Source organism: Calypte anna, chromosome 2 (genome assembly GCF_003957555.1).
Source record: "Calypte anna isolate BGI_N300 chromosome 2, bCalAnn1_v1.p, whole genome shotgun sequence".
Taxonomy (NCBI): Eukaryota; Metazoa; Chordata; class Aves; order Apodiformes; family Trochilidae; genus Calypte; species Calypte anna.
This window is the reverse complement of record NC_044245.1, coordinates 40,024,936-40,039,378: the sequence shown is the minus strand read 5'-3', so window position 1 is coordinate 40,039,378 and position 14,443 is coordinate 40,024,936. Positions and strand designations below refer to the sequence as shown.

At 35.7% G+C, this 14,443-nt stretch overlaps 1 protein-coding gene across 1 annotated transcript in view; it reads left to right on the top strand.

Annotated features, from left to right (window-relative positions):
* SLC4A7 (solute carrier family 4 member 7) overlaps nt 1-14,443 on the top strand; it is a 61,449-nt gene that overhangs the window by 36,835 nt on the left and 10,171 nt on the right. The window contains exons 9-17 of the mRNA XM_030445059.1: nt 305-462; nt 2,402-2,489; nt 4,066-4,212; nt 5,407-5,510; nt 7,056-7,230; nt 9,616-9,749; nt 10,275-10,520; nt 12,112-12,217; nt 13,408-13,569. Of these exons, the coding sequence (XP_030300919.1) occupies nt 305-462; nt 2,402-2,489; nt 4,066-4,212; nt 5,407-5,510; nt 7,056-7,230; nt 9,616-9,749; nt 10,275-10,520; nt 12,112-12,217; nt 13,408-13,569 (1,320 nt within the window). The remainder of the gene's footprint in view (nt 1-304; nt 463-2,401; nt 2,490-4,065; nt 4,213-5,406; nt 5,511-7,055; nt 7,231-9,615; nt 9,750-10,274; nt 10,521-12,111; nt 12,218-13,407; nt 13,570-14,443) is intronic.

Genomic DNA, 14,443 nt, shown 5'->3' with positions numbered 1-14,443 from the left:
TTTAGTGAACAAGTTATGTGAAGTTTTGTCCTATCATGGAATGTTTGTCATGAAAAGCAATACTAGAAAGGTGATTATGCAGTTTGGATTATTCTAGTAGGTGGTAGTAGTTCTAACTTTTAGAAATAATTATTTGCTGGCTGGTTGATGTTTTCTACATATGTTTGTCCTTTTTTGTACTGTGGGATGCTTCATTTGCTTTTTTTTTCTTTGTAGAATAAATGTCTGATCAACTTAACTGTATTATAGAATTTCTGTTGCAAATGTAAGGTAATAAACACTTGTTTCATCTTCATATGAATAGGTTGATATGAACTTCATGAGGAAAATTCCTTCAGGAGCAGAAGCATCAAACGTGCTAGTGGGAGAAGTAGATTTTTTAGAAAGACCAATTATTGCTTTTGTGAGGCTCTCCCCTGCTGTGCTTCTCTCAGGTCTGACAGAGGTTCCTGTTCCTACACGGTAAATAAATGCCTGGACAAATAATACTTAACACCTCACATAGTGGTGAATTTTTTTACATGCCTCATTAAGCTCAAGAACGTAGACCTTCATTTTACATGGTACCAGTCATTTGATGCAAAATTTCAAGGAAAGAGATCCACCAGAAAATTATCTGAATGCTTAAAATATGTATGAAGAGACTGTCTTTAGTGCAGAAGTTGAAACTGATAGCTGACCTGCAGTAAAAGCAATGAGTCTTTCAAGCCTGTGTTGCCATTTTAAAGATGGGCATGAATATTTTTTTAGTTGCCTTCAGTGCGACACAGCATGAAGATGGTGAAGAATCCACTAAGTCTGAAAGTCTGTGTGATCTGAAGCTCTGTTTTTGCCTGCAGATACTCTGTATATGAATAACTTAGGTGGTGGAAAATCTTAGATGATTTGATTTTTTTTTTTTTTTTTTTTTACTGTATGTACAGATCTATGTGATTGCACTTGGAGTAGCCAGTCAGCATGCAGCTATATGTTGGACTGGTTTTCAGTCTGCAATATACCATGCTGCCTGGTGCATCTTTTTCCCTCCCCCCTTCCCTCCCCTAAATCATGTGTCTTGCTAGTATTCTGTGGGTGGATTTTCCACAGATGATGAAAATGTCAAAATGCAGGTCCCTTGCTCAGGGAGCAGGTCTTTTCAATGGTCATCATGGTGGACACTTCATTTTATTTTCATAATGATGTATTGGGCTGTTCTGTGGTGTTTGGCTTACATTTGTGTTTTGTTTTGTTTTTTTCAAATTTCTATAATTTCAATAATTCAATAACTTCAAAATTTCAATAATTTAAAAATGATTGAAGTACTTGTTTAGCTTGTACATCTTACATACTCTAATGAAAAGCAAAAATAATTTCAGCAGTGTTTGCAGAATGAGAATTTTAAGAAGATAGTTCATGGCAGTGCCCATAATGTTTTTTGGGAAATACCAAAATTTCTGCATACAGGTTCTTCTTTTAGTATAGCTAAAATTATATGTGATACATTTTTCAGAATGATGTAGATTTGCAGACTTGTAATAGCATACTTGATTCTGAAGATGCATTCTTCAGTTCATTAGGCTAATCAACTTGAAAAGCAAAGCCAACATTTAGCTTTTTGTCTGTGAGGTGCATTGAAGGCACTGTTTTCTCAAATGTGTGTACTTAAGAAACTTTCATGGAGTGCAGGAAGAAGGTTAGGAAAAGAATTATTGAAATTCACTCTTTGACTTGTATCCTGTTTAATTTTAAGATAATAATCCTGTTTAAATTTGAAGGAAAAAATTGAGAGCTCTCTACTTGTGTTTGGAAATAGTAACTTCCTTTTAATATATGCTGTTACTTACCCCCAGCTTCCATTCCCTTCCCAAAATGTGACTTTTAGCTTTTTAGGTGTTCAGAATGCAGGTTCCTTTCCTTTCTACTGTCTCAGGGCAGTGATGTGCCTGTATAAGTATGTCCAGCAGGATGTTTCTATGCATCTGCAGTGTGATGTACCCAGTCATTCCAAGTGAGAGTTTAACTCCCCTGAAGGGTTGATCATCAGGGAGGCTAAAACAGGTCATAAAGCTCCTAAGCTTCACTAAGGGGCCTTTGCCAGTGGGAATGTCAGAAAGGCTTGTAACCTGGAGGGAATAGTCATTGATTTTTGTATATTTCTGCTACATTTATGGCATAATAAGTTGAAAAAAATAGGCTTAGTTAAGAAGATTTCAGACTAGAAAAAGGAACTCAAATCCTGAACCATAATCTTTTCAGTAGTGGCTTTGGAGCAAGCCTTTTCTTAGTTTTGCAGCAGTTGTTAAAATCTGAAATGGTAAAGAAGATAATTTTAGTCCACAACTGAATTTCCTATACACGTTTGTTAGAAAGAACTGAGTATATTCAAATAAGTCAGCTGTATTCTTCTTGACTGCTTTGACAGGTTTTTATTTTTGTTACTGGGACCAGCAGGAAAAGCTCCACAGTACCATGAAATTGGAAGATCAATAGCGACTCTTATGACAGATGATGTGAGTGATGTATTTTAAACACTTGCAATTAAAGAAGTCTAGAATAATGTTTATACCAACTGTTTGCAATAAATGTATTCCAGAGTGACAGTTTAAAGAATAAAACAACAGCCTGCCTATATGAAGAACATAAACTTACTTCTTTTGTTAGTGAACTAGATAATGGTAAATTAACTTTTCCCTTGTATTTCTTGAAGAAACCCTAAATATATGTCTGAAAAATGTATTTTAGCTTTGGTGTATGTGTTTCTTTTTTGTATTAAAATAGGTAATAGAACTATTAAATAAAACTGCATCTGATCTAAATCACTGTATGCCAAAAGGGACGCTGCAAACGGCGCAGGTGTCCAGGACAAAGTTTAAGAATGCATGCAGTTTGAGTCATCACAGTTTTGGGTTTTTTTAATCAAAACCAGCTCAGATAATTAAAATTAACATTTAAAGTCAGATGCTTAGAGCCCTGGCAGATAGTTTTAAAGATCACAGGAAAATCTAGGCTTTTTGACTGTGGTCACCTTACTGAGAAAAATCAGTGTTTTAATCCTGGCTTTGCATTGAGCGCCACCTACTGAATTGATGGAAATTATGGTTAATTAGCAGAAATTCTGGTATGTCTTTTCCATGAAGTAAACCAGAAATCAGTCCTTTTATAACTGGGCAACTATTCTGTGAGGACAGTATTTTGTTCAGTGGGAGAACTCAACATTAAAAGCTTTGGTTGCAGCTTCTAATTTTTTAGGTAGGCTGAATTGTAGGAATATTGTTGATGACAAAATAGTTAAAAATTAAGTTCCTCACTTGTCTAAAAAGACCTAACTAGGGTTAAAAGGTTTAATTTAAAATTAGACGGCTTAATGCTCATCTCTGTGAAGACAAACAGTTCAGGTTTCAAATGTACAGAAGCAATTTAAGATTTGCATCATCTTGTGTAAACAGTTTGTGGTATTTTAATTTTGTTTTAATATCAAAAGTAGCATTTTTTAAAATCTGCATGAAATTCAGTTTGGGATTTAGGGAATGTTTTGTTTAAATGCTACTTGTTTGTTCAGAGTTTTTTTGTAGTGGTCTGCAAAACAGCATAGATTTTGGGGTTCCTTTTTATTAGTAGGAGGATTGTTTTCATATGTTTTTTTAGAGAAGTCTTAAAATTAATTAAGTTATAGGTATGTCAGTGAAGCTCTTAATAAAAGCTTGTGTTCTGGTTTGAAGGTTATTTACAGTGTTGTCCTCATTTGACCTCATTTAGCACAGCATAGTGGCACAGTGGCTGTAGGGCAGAATTACAAGTTACTTAGGTACATGAACTTGATTTACTCAATATTAATTGAATGTTGAAGATGAAATGTTAATTTCAACTCAATATTCTTTTTGAGTTTGGAGATAAAATTCCTTTTATATTTCAGTGTTGTGCATACAGTTAGTTATTAATGCAAAATATGCATGTAAAATCAAAACTTTTTGAAGACCTTAAAAAAAATCCCTATGGCTTTTAAGAAACACTGAAGTGTTACTTGTAGCCAGTTTCTCTTTCAAAAAAATCAAATAGAAATCTATACTGGGTTCTTTCTTCTTGTAGGTTTTCCATGATGTTGCCTATAAAGCAAAAGACAGAAATGATTTATTGTCAGGAATTGATGAATTTCTAGACCAAGTGACAGTTCTGCCTCCAGGGGAATGGGATCCATCCATACGAATTGAGCCACCAAAAAGTGTACCTTCCCAGGTAAATGAAAGAAAGAAAAGTCCAGTCAAGAGCTCCAGTGATTTTTTTAAGTTTGAAAATGCCATTTCCTAATGCAGATTGTGTTCTGAGTAAGAACTTCAGCAAAGCATCAGCAAGCCCCCACATCTATTCTGGAGAAAAAGCGGATTGTTCATTTAAGTTTGAAAAGAAGGACTGAATCAGTTTTCTGCTACAATTTTCAGTAAATTGTATTTACTATATTTCATTTTGTAATCCTGAAATGATCTTATGTGAGATCAAGGAGAACTGGTCTAAAATTTTACTTAAGTTTGTATTAGAAATTTTACTGTTAATCTAACACAGTGATCAGCAAGAATACTCTTAATTCTTACAAAAGCTTATATTTGCATACAGTTTTTAAAAAATGTTTAAATGTGTATTGGTTAACATATAATGCTCACAGGCTATTTATGAAATGGATAAAATGGATTATATTGCTCAGTGATGGTAGTCTTAGAATGAGAGCCAGGGGAATCTGGACCTTAGAGTAAATGATTTCTTCCCTTTCTCCCTCTTTAAAACTGAGGGAGAAAGGGGATGCTGCCAGGATCATAAATGAGGGGGAGGGACCAGTACTCTTCATTCAGAATGCTGAGGTCGTTGTTGAATCCAGTGGTGGTTTGAGGGAGTGGGTGGAATGGTTGGGGTGACAGCAGTGCAGTTTATTCATTAATAGCCTGAGGCTACCCACTGGGTAGGTTTGTTTCCAGAAAAATTTATGAGGAGCTGATGAACATCTTGCTCAACAGGGGAATGATTTCTCATTCATACTGGAATGGCATCTTATTTATCCTTCCAAATAAATATGGTGTGTGTCAAGAAGTGAGGTCAGTTTCCATGAGAAGCTAGAGGCTTCTATTCTGGAAAAGTTAGAGAAAAAAAGTCTTTAAAGTTTTCTAGGGCTCATGAACCTCTACTGTGTCTTACAAAGGTAGGTTTTGTTTCATCATGTCTTGGGGCCATATTGCTTATAGTAAGAGGGAAGAGTAATACTGTTGTGCAAGGTACTAGGAAGAGCTTTTGGGGATTGTTTTATAAGTCTTGTCGTCTGTACTCAGCAAAAGACGAATTTGGCAAATGGAGGACTTCTGCTAAGTGGATTCTGCACACTGTCTTGGTGTTTTACTTTTTAGTGTAAAGGCAGTTTCAAAGTATGACTTTCTTTTTCTGTAGGAGAAAAGGAAGGTACCTAAATTTCCAAATGGAACTACTCCTACAGGAGAGCCTCTCAAAGAAGAAGGCCATCATGCTGGACCAGAACTTGAGAGAACTGGAAGGTGTGTTCACTTCCCCAAATTCTAGCTACCATAAAGAAATCAAAGTGATAAATCTTCATTTTTTCTTTTAATGATGACATTTGAACATTAAAAGTGATGGTATAAGTGTCAGAGCACATCCTTTTTCCTTTTCAAGTGTTGGATTCTTGCCTATAAATGCCAATCTGCTTAAAGCATTTTCAAGCCTGTGGCAATGTTTCTCAACACATTTGCGAAGGATTTCATATAAAATGCTGCCTAATTTAACTAACTGACTTTTAAGAGTTGGGTTTTGATTTTTAATTGTCAAGAGCATGCAATTATCATAATTATATCAGGAATATACAGTTTCAAGTATTGGGCTAGGTACTAAAAGTTTCTGTTAATGCAAATCTGTTTTATTTAAACACATATGAAATGGAACAAGGAATATAAAGTATCAAAAAAAATTTGGGTATTGGCTAGGATTTGGTTAGGTTTCTGTTGGATTTAGAATAAAATTGAAGGAATTTCTTTCAGTGGAGTTGCATTGCTGTTCACTGCTGATTATTCTGAAGTATGTGCCAAAGAAGTCCCCAGTAATGGAAATATTATTAGGTTGAATATTAATATCTCATATGAGAGTACAGATTAAATCAACTGAGAAATTCTGGAAAAAATGTACAGTGTTGTTAGCCCCAGAAAGATAAGCTTCCAAACGAAATGTGACTTTCTCATACCTTTGCAAGACGGACTTTACAATATTTGTGTTGATTTTTACCATTTTGGTTCTGTTGTACTTACTTTCTGCCTTTTTGCAAATGGTATGTGGATATGAGAAGTTAATTTCTGCACACATGATTATCTCTACATATGTTACTGTTTTTAGTAGGAATGGAATATTTAAATTTTTTTAGTAATTCTAAATGAAGTTTTTACAGGTGGAAATACAGCTAGTAGTTTGGAGTCAAGACTTTTTTTTTTTTTTTTTTTTCAAAAAAAAGCCAATGTGTTTTAGTTTCTTGCTAATAGCCAGCTGAACACACATGTGTTTGGTTGTTTATTTCCATGTGTAGAATGTCTCTCTAGTCCAGTTGAAATACTTAAAATTGTAGAACTAAATTTACTCATGGACCTAACCATATGTGTGTAGAGTATTTGAATCAAAAAGCTAAATTTACTTTTTGGAGTAGTAATACTGAAATGTGTAATTCCAGTGGTCTTGGTTGAGGCTTAGCATATTTTTTTCTGTTCCTTGTTTTGAATATTGTAAGACAGATTTGACTTAAAGCATTGCTTAAGTAAAGTTGCTTGCAGAGATACTTTTTCAGTATCTAGCCCATATACAAAAATACTTAGCCAGCTTTTAAAAATGTGGATAACCTCCTTGATTGTATTTGGAATATTACTGAATTAGAATAGATAAAAGATTCTCATTTACGTTTTAAACTGTTATACTTTAATCTGGATTATGAAATAGCTAATATTTGCTGGCAATAGGCACTGGCAGTCATATGTAGCCCATAGTTTTGAACTAGCTAGAATCCTTTAGTGTACAGTTTGACGAGTTTCATCTCACCTATTTAGGCTTTTTGGTGGTTTGATACTTGACATCCAAAGGAAAGCACCTTTTTTCTTGAGTGACTTCAAGGATGCATTAAGCCTGCAGTGCCTGGCCTCGATTCTTTTCCTATACTGTGCCTGTATGTCTCCTGTAATCACTTTTGGAGGGCTCCTGGGAGAAGCTACACAAGGCAGAATAGTGAGTACAAAGAATGGTAGTGGCCAGGCTTTTAGACCTTCAGAGGCAAGTCACTGTGTGCATTTGTCTCATTTATTTATACTTGTATTTGAAGAATTTACCCACAGCACTTGATTAGCCTGCCCCAAAGCAGATCTTCCCCCAAAGGTAATTGCTGTGGAAAATGTGGGGAACCCATGTGAACAGGAGAAGATGCACAGTGGAGGTAAAAAATGTTTATCCTGCCTTATTGGATGAATGGCTTCATGAATTGAGAACGGGCTTGCATTGCCTTCTTTTTGGCTCCTTAAAAACAATGAATAGCAGTAAAGGTGCACCATCCCACTAGGCCTACTTTAGGCAAAGTTAGAGGCTCAAGGTGGATAGCCCAGAACATCTACTGGCCTTGAGTAGTAGGCCTACGAGGATGATAATGCCTGTAGTGGATGAGTAGCAGTCAATTCTGTATTTAATAAGCATCGCACAGGACATGCATATGCTTTCACTAATGGTATGTTGTTAACAGTAAAATAAAGTGACTAAGGTTTATGAGCAGAAAATACTCTTCAGAAAATACTCTTCATTGTAAATGACTTGAATATAACCATATTGTACAAAATTCTGGTAGTACCGTGTTGGGCAGTAGGTAACACCAGCACCTTTTTAACCAAAATACCATTGCACTTTGGTTTTTGGAGCAGCGTAGGAAGACTTAGCATCAGCAATGTCAATAACTTAGTATTTGTGTCAATTGGCTTGTGAGTAAATTAGTTTGAAGTGTATTTTCTGTTTCTAAATCTAACAAGAAAAAAACAAGGCTCTGTCCTTTTGGCGGAGGGAAGGATGCATTCAGACATGTCCTTTACAAATTTTTAAGATCCTTGCAGAGATTATGATGCTATAAAATTCTTTTTGATACTTTAATCAAGCTTGTGTTAACTTAAAATTTAACTTTTGTGTCTCTTTTTCAAGTAAAGCTGTTGACTCAGATTTTTGTTTACTGATACAGCACTTCAAGCTGATAATACAGAAATACATTATATCTTTTCTGTGCTCTGTTTTTGCCACTCTAGATGTAGACATGGTTATCAAGATGACAATGTAACTTTGGAGTGTACATCATGTATAATAATGAAAATATGCTCCTTTTAAAGCTTGATTCTTAAACACCTTCTTTCTTTTAGCTATCTGGAATTGTTTGCGGGTTTGTTCCTGCCTTCAGATACTTGGTGTGCATCATTGAATATAAAGTTTAGTTACTGCACACACATGTTCAAGCACAGTAGCTGACATTGTAAGGTATACAGTTTGTGTTTGAAACCTTCCTTCACATTCCCAGAGGTCATCACCTCCACAATACTCCTGTCCATGCCACCCTGATTGAGAGCCCCAAGGTTAATGCATTCAATAACCAAAAGCACTAATTCAAAGGTAATAGAAGAAAAGACTGGGATATATATATTTATATTTCTAATATTATGAACAAAGGACTAAATTTTTTCATTTTTAGTAGCCCCAGTTTAGCAAACCATTTTGCCCAGTTTTAGATGCTTTCCTGAATTGGAGCTTAAGTTTACAAAAGTACTGTTTTCCTAGGCTCGCAAAATTGCAAAATTAGCAAACACTTAAAAATTCCACCAGGACCCCTTTAAACTGTAATCGATGACTTCTCATAGTGGTAAATGGTGTAGTTATTTTCAAGTCACTTTAATATCATTTTAGGATATAAAAAGTCCTGCTCTCTTTGGAGGTGCACTGTAACTCTTTACAGCAGCAAAAGTTGTAGTAAAATGCCTAATTCAATACCTGAAGTAGATCTCTTACCTGAATCAAGAGAAATGCATTACCAGGTGGGGCATTGGTTTACTGCTCATCTGTTTTTAGTGTCATGTATACATAAATCAGTATCGCTCAGTAGTTTCCCCTGCACCTGTGCCTGTCAGTATTTTTCTTTTGTAATGCTTGGTTGACTGATGCAGGTTTGATACGGCACACCGTATCATGTTTTGGTACAGGTATGTTGCAATATATATGTTTTTTTCTTTACAGAGACAGCAAATTCTTTTTGTAAACTACATGTTGTGTAACTTTTTTTTTTTCTTTTAAATTTGTAGTAATTGTTGGTATGTTTTTCTTCCATAGCTAGCAGGGCTAGTAACTTGTTCTCATGGCTTTGGATGGCTTTGTGTTTCTCAGGAGTGAAGTTTTCAAAAACTTTTGTCCATGGTATTGTTAATGCAAAATTGTGTTAAGTTATTCTTGTCTCAAACATCAATATTGATTGCAATGTTTTTACATCTTGTCTTGTTTCTAAGTTAAATCTTAAAACTGCATTTATGCAGAAGTGATGCTAAACATTAACCTTAAAGGCAGCATAGTTACAGCGGTTTCTTTTCCCCCAAACAGAGTGCAATAGAGTCTCTCTTTGGAGCCTCATTAACTGGGATTGCCTATTCTCTCTTTGCTGGGCAACCTCTTACTATTCTGGGGAGCACCGGACCAGTTCTAGTATTCGAAAAAATATTATTTAAATTTTGCAGGTAAGTGATATTTGTAATAGCTTGATGCCCTTTCTAGCCTGTTAGAATAGCTGTAATTGGAAGTGGATGTGCGTGAAAAGTGGATGTTCTTGAAGGGGTAAATGCAGCAGCAAGATACTGAGATATGGATGTGGTTTGGCAAAGCTGTGAGCCACTGGTGAGCCTTAAAGAGAAAACCAGTGATATGTGGCTAGAAGTTGATTGGAAGTTACTTTCTGACACTGTATTTGCTGGCTTTGATTCTGCAGGGTAAACGGGGATTTATTTTCCCTCTATGGAGGAAGCATCTAGGTAGTTCTACAAAGATCATCCCCGTGATGCTTCCCAAGTAGTTGCACCCTCAGTCCTAGAAAGTTGCTTTGCTTTGGTGGAAGATGAAACAGGAAAATTTCTGCTTCTTTCAGAACTACCTTCAAGGATGAGACAAGTGGTGAATAGAGTTTAACCTTGGTTTCTGATTTCTGATGTAAAGTAGTATAGGTGATTTTTTGCTCAGTTAATATTTCTGTTTGTTTCTTCAAACAGGGATTATGATCTTTCCTACCTCTCCCTGCGAACTAGCATTGGTCTGTGGACTGCTTTTTTATGCATTGTGCTTGTAGCCACAGATGCCAGCAGCCTCGTGTGTTACATTACTCGATTTACTGAGGAAGCTTTTGCAGCCCTTATATGCATCATATTTATTTATGAGGCATTAGAAAAGCTTTTTCATTTGGGAGAAGTGTACGCTTTCAATATGCACAATGATTTGGATAAACTGACTTCATACTCGTAAGTATCAAGTTGCTATCTGTTAGTGTGATGCATAGGGGAAATGTTTGCATTTGCTAAACTGCAGTGTTTGCCTCTGTAGAAGGATGGGAAGAATGCTGGGGGTGGCATGGTTATGATAAAAATTCTATTCAGGATGCTGTAGAATTCTTTTTTTGTGTGTGAGCTGTGGGTATTAGAAAAGGGTGAGAGGCTATGACGATGTGTGCCTTAATTGCAGCTTTATTAAAGGTCAGTCTGGAGATGAAATTGCAGAAATTTCTAGAGTTCTGCTTTGCCACTTTTAGAAATCATGGTAGTTTTACCCCACCTGGCTAAGGATTATTTCCAGGTAGCTGAGGTGTGGAGACTTTCTGCTGCTTTCACATTCTATGAAAGTTAACATCTTTAAAAAGAGTAGCTTTCTACTCTATGTAATTATGTGGAATACCTGACTTGTAAAAAAATTCTTTTTGAAAGAGAGAATAATAGAAAATGCAAGATAGCTGTATTTTTTCTTTCCTAAGTGAGTTACCACAGTAAATAGCAGTGAAACTACCAGTGCAAACCCAACATTTAAGGAATGCAGTAAGCAAGCTGTTTAAGTGTATACTTTTTATATTTATTTCTGGGTTTTTTGTGGGGTGGGTTGTTTGTTTGTTTGTGGGGTTATTTGTGTTTTGTTTTTTGTGGTTGTTTGTTTGTTTTTTAATACTGCTGTATACTCTGTCAACCTGTCAGGCAGAGAGGATTCTGGAGTCCATGTTTGCATGTATGAAGTTGCTTTAAATATAAACAATTTATGCATTTATGTCTTCAGTTAGCCCACCACATAGTCAAAAATATTATCTTAATTCTGGGTGACCAAGTTTGGTCATGTATAGATCAGAAGGTATGCCAAATGCAGGATAAATTACCAGAATTTTGGAAAATATTTGAAATTTTGGGAAAGATTTGGCTAGTGCCATGGCTGGTTTGGGAAGGAGTTGCTGGAACTGTCATCTACACCAGCTTTTTCAATTAAATGGTTTCAGTCTCTCTTTCTTACCTTGGTGTACAGTATTAATTGAAGTTTGAATCATTGTGGGATGTTGTGCTATATAGAAATCTAAAGCCCTTCTTTTGTACACAGCCAGTAAAACTGTTTGTGCCATGTTAGTACAGTTGTGTAGAAGACTTTAGAAAAGGGCTGTTGGAAGGTGGTGTCGTTTGGATTTTTATCCTAGTATCTTTATTCACAGTATGCCACATGTTATCTATTTCACTTTATTTTTAGGTGTTATTTTATTCAAAACCTAGCAGATCGGTCATATAATTCAGTCATCTTGCCTGTCTCTGATTCTTTAAAATAAGTTTTTGGAGTTGTTGTGTGGGGTTTTTTTGTCCAATCTGTTAAACCTGTTGAGCAGTTGCTGCTTTGATTCTTGGTTACCCCCCAGCAATCCTACTTCATGTTAGCTAAGGAGGAGTCTTGTACACAGCTGCTTTCATGGAAAGTTGGGCTAAATTCTGGTTTTAAACACCGCAGGATTTTTGAAATTACTGCAAATCACTACATTTTGACATTTATGGCTTAAAACCTTGTAAATTAATTATTTTTATTTCCCTTTAGGTGTGTGTGTTCTGAGCCTGAGAAACCCAGCAATGAAACTTTGGAGGCCTGGAAGAAAATGAATAAATCTGTGGAAGACATAGCATGGAGTAACCTTACAGTTTCTGTGAGTATATGAAAGCTATGTGTATTTCTATGAGTGTGTGCATGTATACATATAAGAAAAAAACCCACCCCAACACTACCTGTCTGAATTAATGTTTTCATCTGATTTCATTCTTGATTTGAGACAGGACTGTTTTCTTTAGAATTGTATTTGTGAATGCTGTTATTCCTCCCATAATGCTTTAAACAATCATTCTAGTGGTTTGGATGAGTGAGTCTCTGGCAGCTAATCTCATAAATGCCTGCTTGAGGTAGCCACTTTAATTCTGGTTGTCAGAACAGTCTTTTTTCTGAAGTGCAGATGAATATGATGAGGTGAATAACCAGGAGTTTGCTTCTGGGAGAAGGTGAACAAGTGTTTTTTTTAACAAGATGTGAAGATGGAATCTGCAGTTAAAATACAGTAGAAAAGCTCCATTAGTTAGTGAGATACTGGTATAAAACTATGACCTAATTATAACACTCCCAAAATACTGGTTGGAAGAAAATAATTACTTGGAAAATTGAAAGTTAAAAGAAAAGGGGAAGAGCTATTTCAAAGAATAGTCTTGACAGCATTACCTTCTGACAAGGTTGTGGTAGTGCTACTTCTAGCTATTTGATTTATTGACCTATTATTCCTTGTACTCCATGTGCCTACTTCAGTTCTTGGCTTTGCATCTCAGTGAACCTTTTGGATAGGAATCAGCTGACTTTTTAAAAAAATTCATTCAAATTCAATGCTTTTTTATTTTACATTTTTTTCTTATAATTGGGTTAATCTAATTCTGTAAGGAGTATTTTTTTCCTTAACTGTATCAGGACAGAACAAAGCCAAAAATAAAGATTTGGGAGAAACTGATGAATATCTTAGCTTCAAAGTTGACGTTGGTTAGGTTGTTCTTAGTTCTCAGTTTTTATGTAGGCATCCTTTCTTATGGTGCTTTGAGAAGCAGAACAGAAATGAGATGAATGTAAAGAAGTTTTTTCTTCTTGGGGCACCTTTCAGCATTTTGTCATCTTGAAATAATGGGTGTGATGGATACTGTGGCTCTTCAGACAGCATGAATTTTTGGCATTTTAGGATGAGGCAGGGAAGAACCCCCTTTTTTTGCTTGTGAAAGCTCTCGGATGTGTTTGATATCAGAAGGCTAACAAGTTAGGTTGAATGTACTTTACATGCAGTAATTTAAGGAATTTTTCTCTCTTCAGGAATGTCTAGAATATCATGGTGTGTTTCATGGATCAGCTTGTGGCCATCATGGGCCATATATTCCAGATGTTCTCTTCTGGTCTGTCATACTGTTCTTTACAACATTTTTCCTCTCCTCTTTCCTTAAGCAGTTCAAGACCAAACGCTATTTCCCAACAAAGGTAATTCTTATTAGAGACTATTATTGTCTTGTGATAAATGTATCAGTATGATTTAACAGGGTTGACTTTTTTATTTTGCTTCACAACGTTTTATTGATAGATTTCTTTTAAGACAGAAATTAAAAGCAGAAAATTATCTGCCCAATTCTGAAAATGAAGATATTAGTGGAAGTAAATTGGCTGCTGAAAACTGAGTGTTTACTGTCTACTTCCCTATAGTTGCAACCAGGTGTTCTAAACATTAGAACACCTAAGCAGACTGTCTCCTCTATTAATAGGTTAGTGCCAGGAATCATTTGAAGAGATAATACTGCTGTCCTTTTCCTCACCTGGCTGTACAGAACAATTGATTGCTTTCCTCAAAGGATTGATGTATGAAGGGTTCTGAGCAGTTCCTTGCAGAATTACTGTTTCTGACAGAGGTTAATATAGTGATTGTCCTTGGAGTGATTTACACAGCTTCTGCAAGCCAAAATAAAAGTGGTTATATCTTCTCTAAACCTCAGCTTATCTGTATAGTGTGTTCTTAATGTTTAATGAGGTCACCTTTGATTACCCAAAGCTGTTACAAATTACCCCCCTCCTGCCTATTAAAGCATCAAAGGTATGATTATTGATTTTGGAACAAATTAGTCATGTTACTGAATTAAGACTAGCTGAGATGACCCAGCCTCGCAGTAGGGTTGAGAGGACAGGAAGATGAGGAAGGAGTTATTTTAAGCAATTTGCTGCTTTCAGTAATCAGTTAAAATGAGATAATTGAATGAACAGTTGTACAGAATACTCATCTTCTGCAATTTCATGCTATGTTGGCAGGCAACTTGAATTTTAAAATTGAGAGAAAATATGTATAATGTTAAGTGATATAATGTAG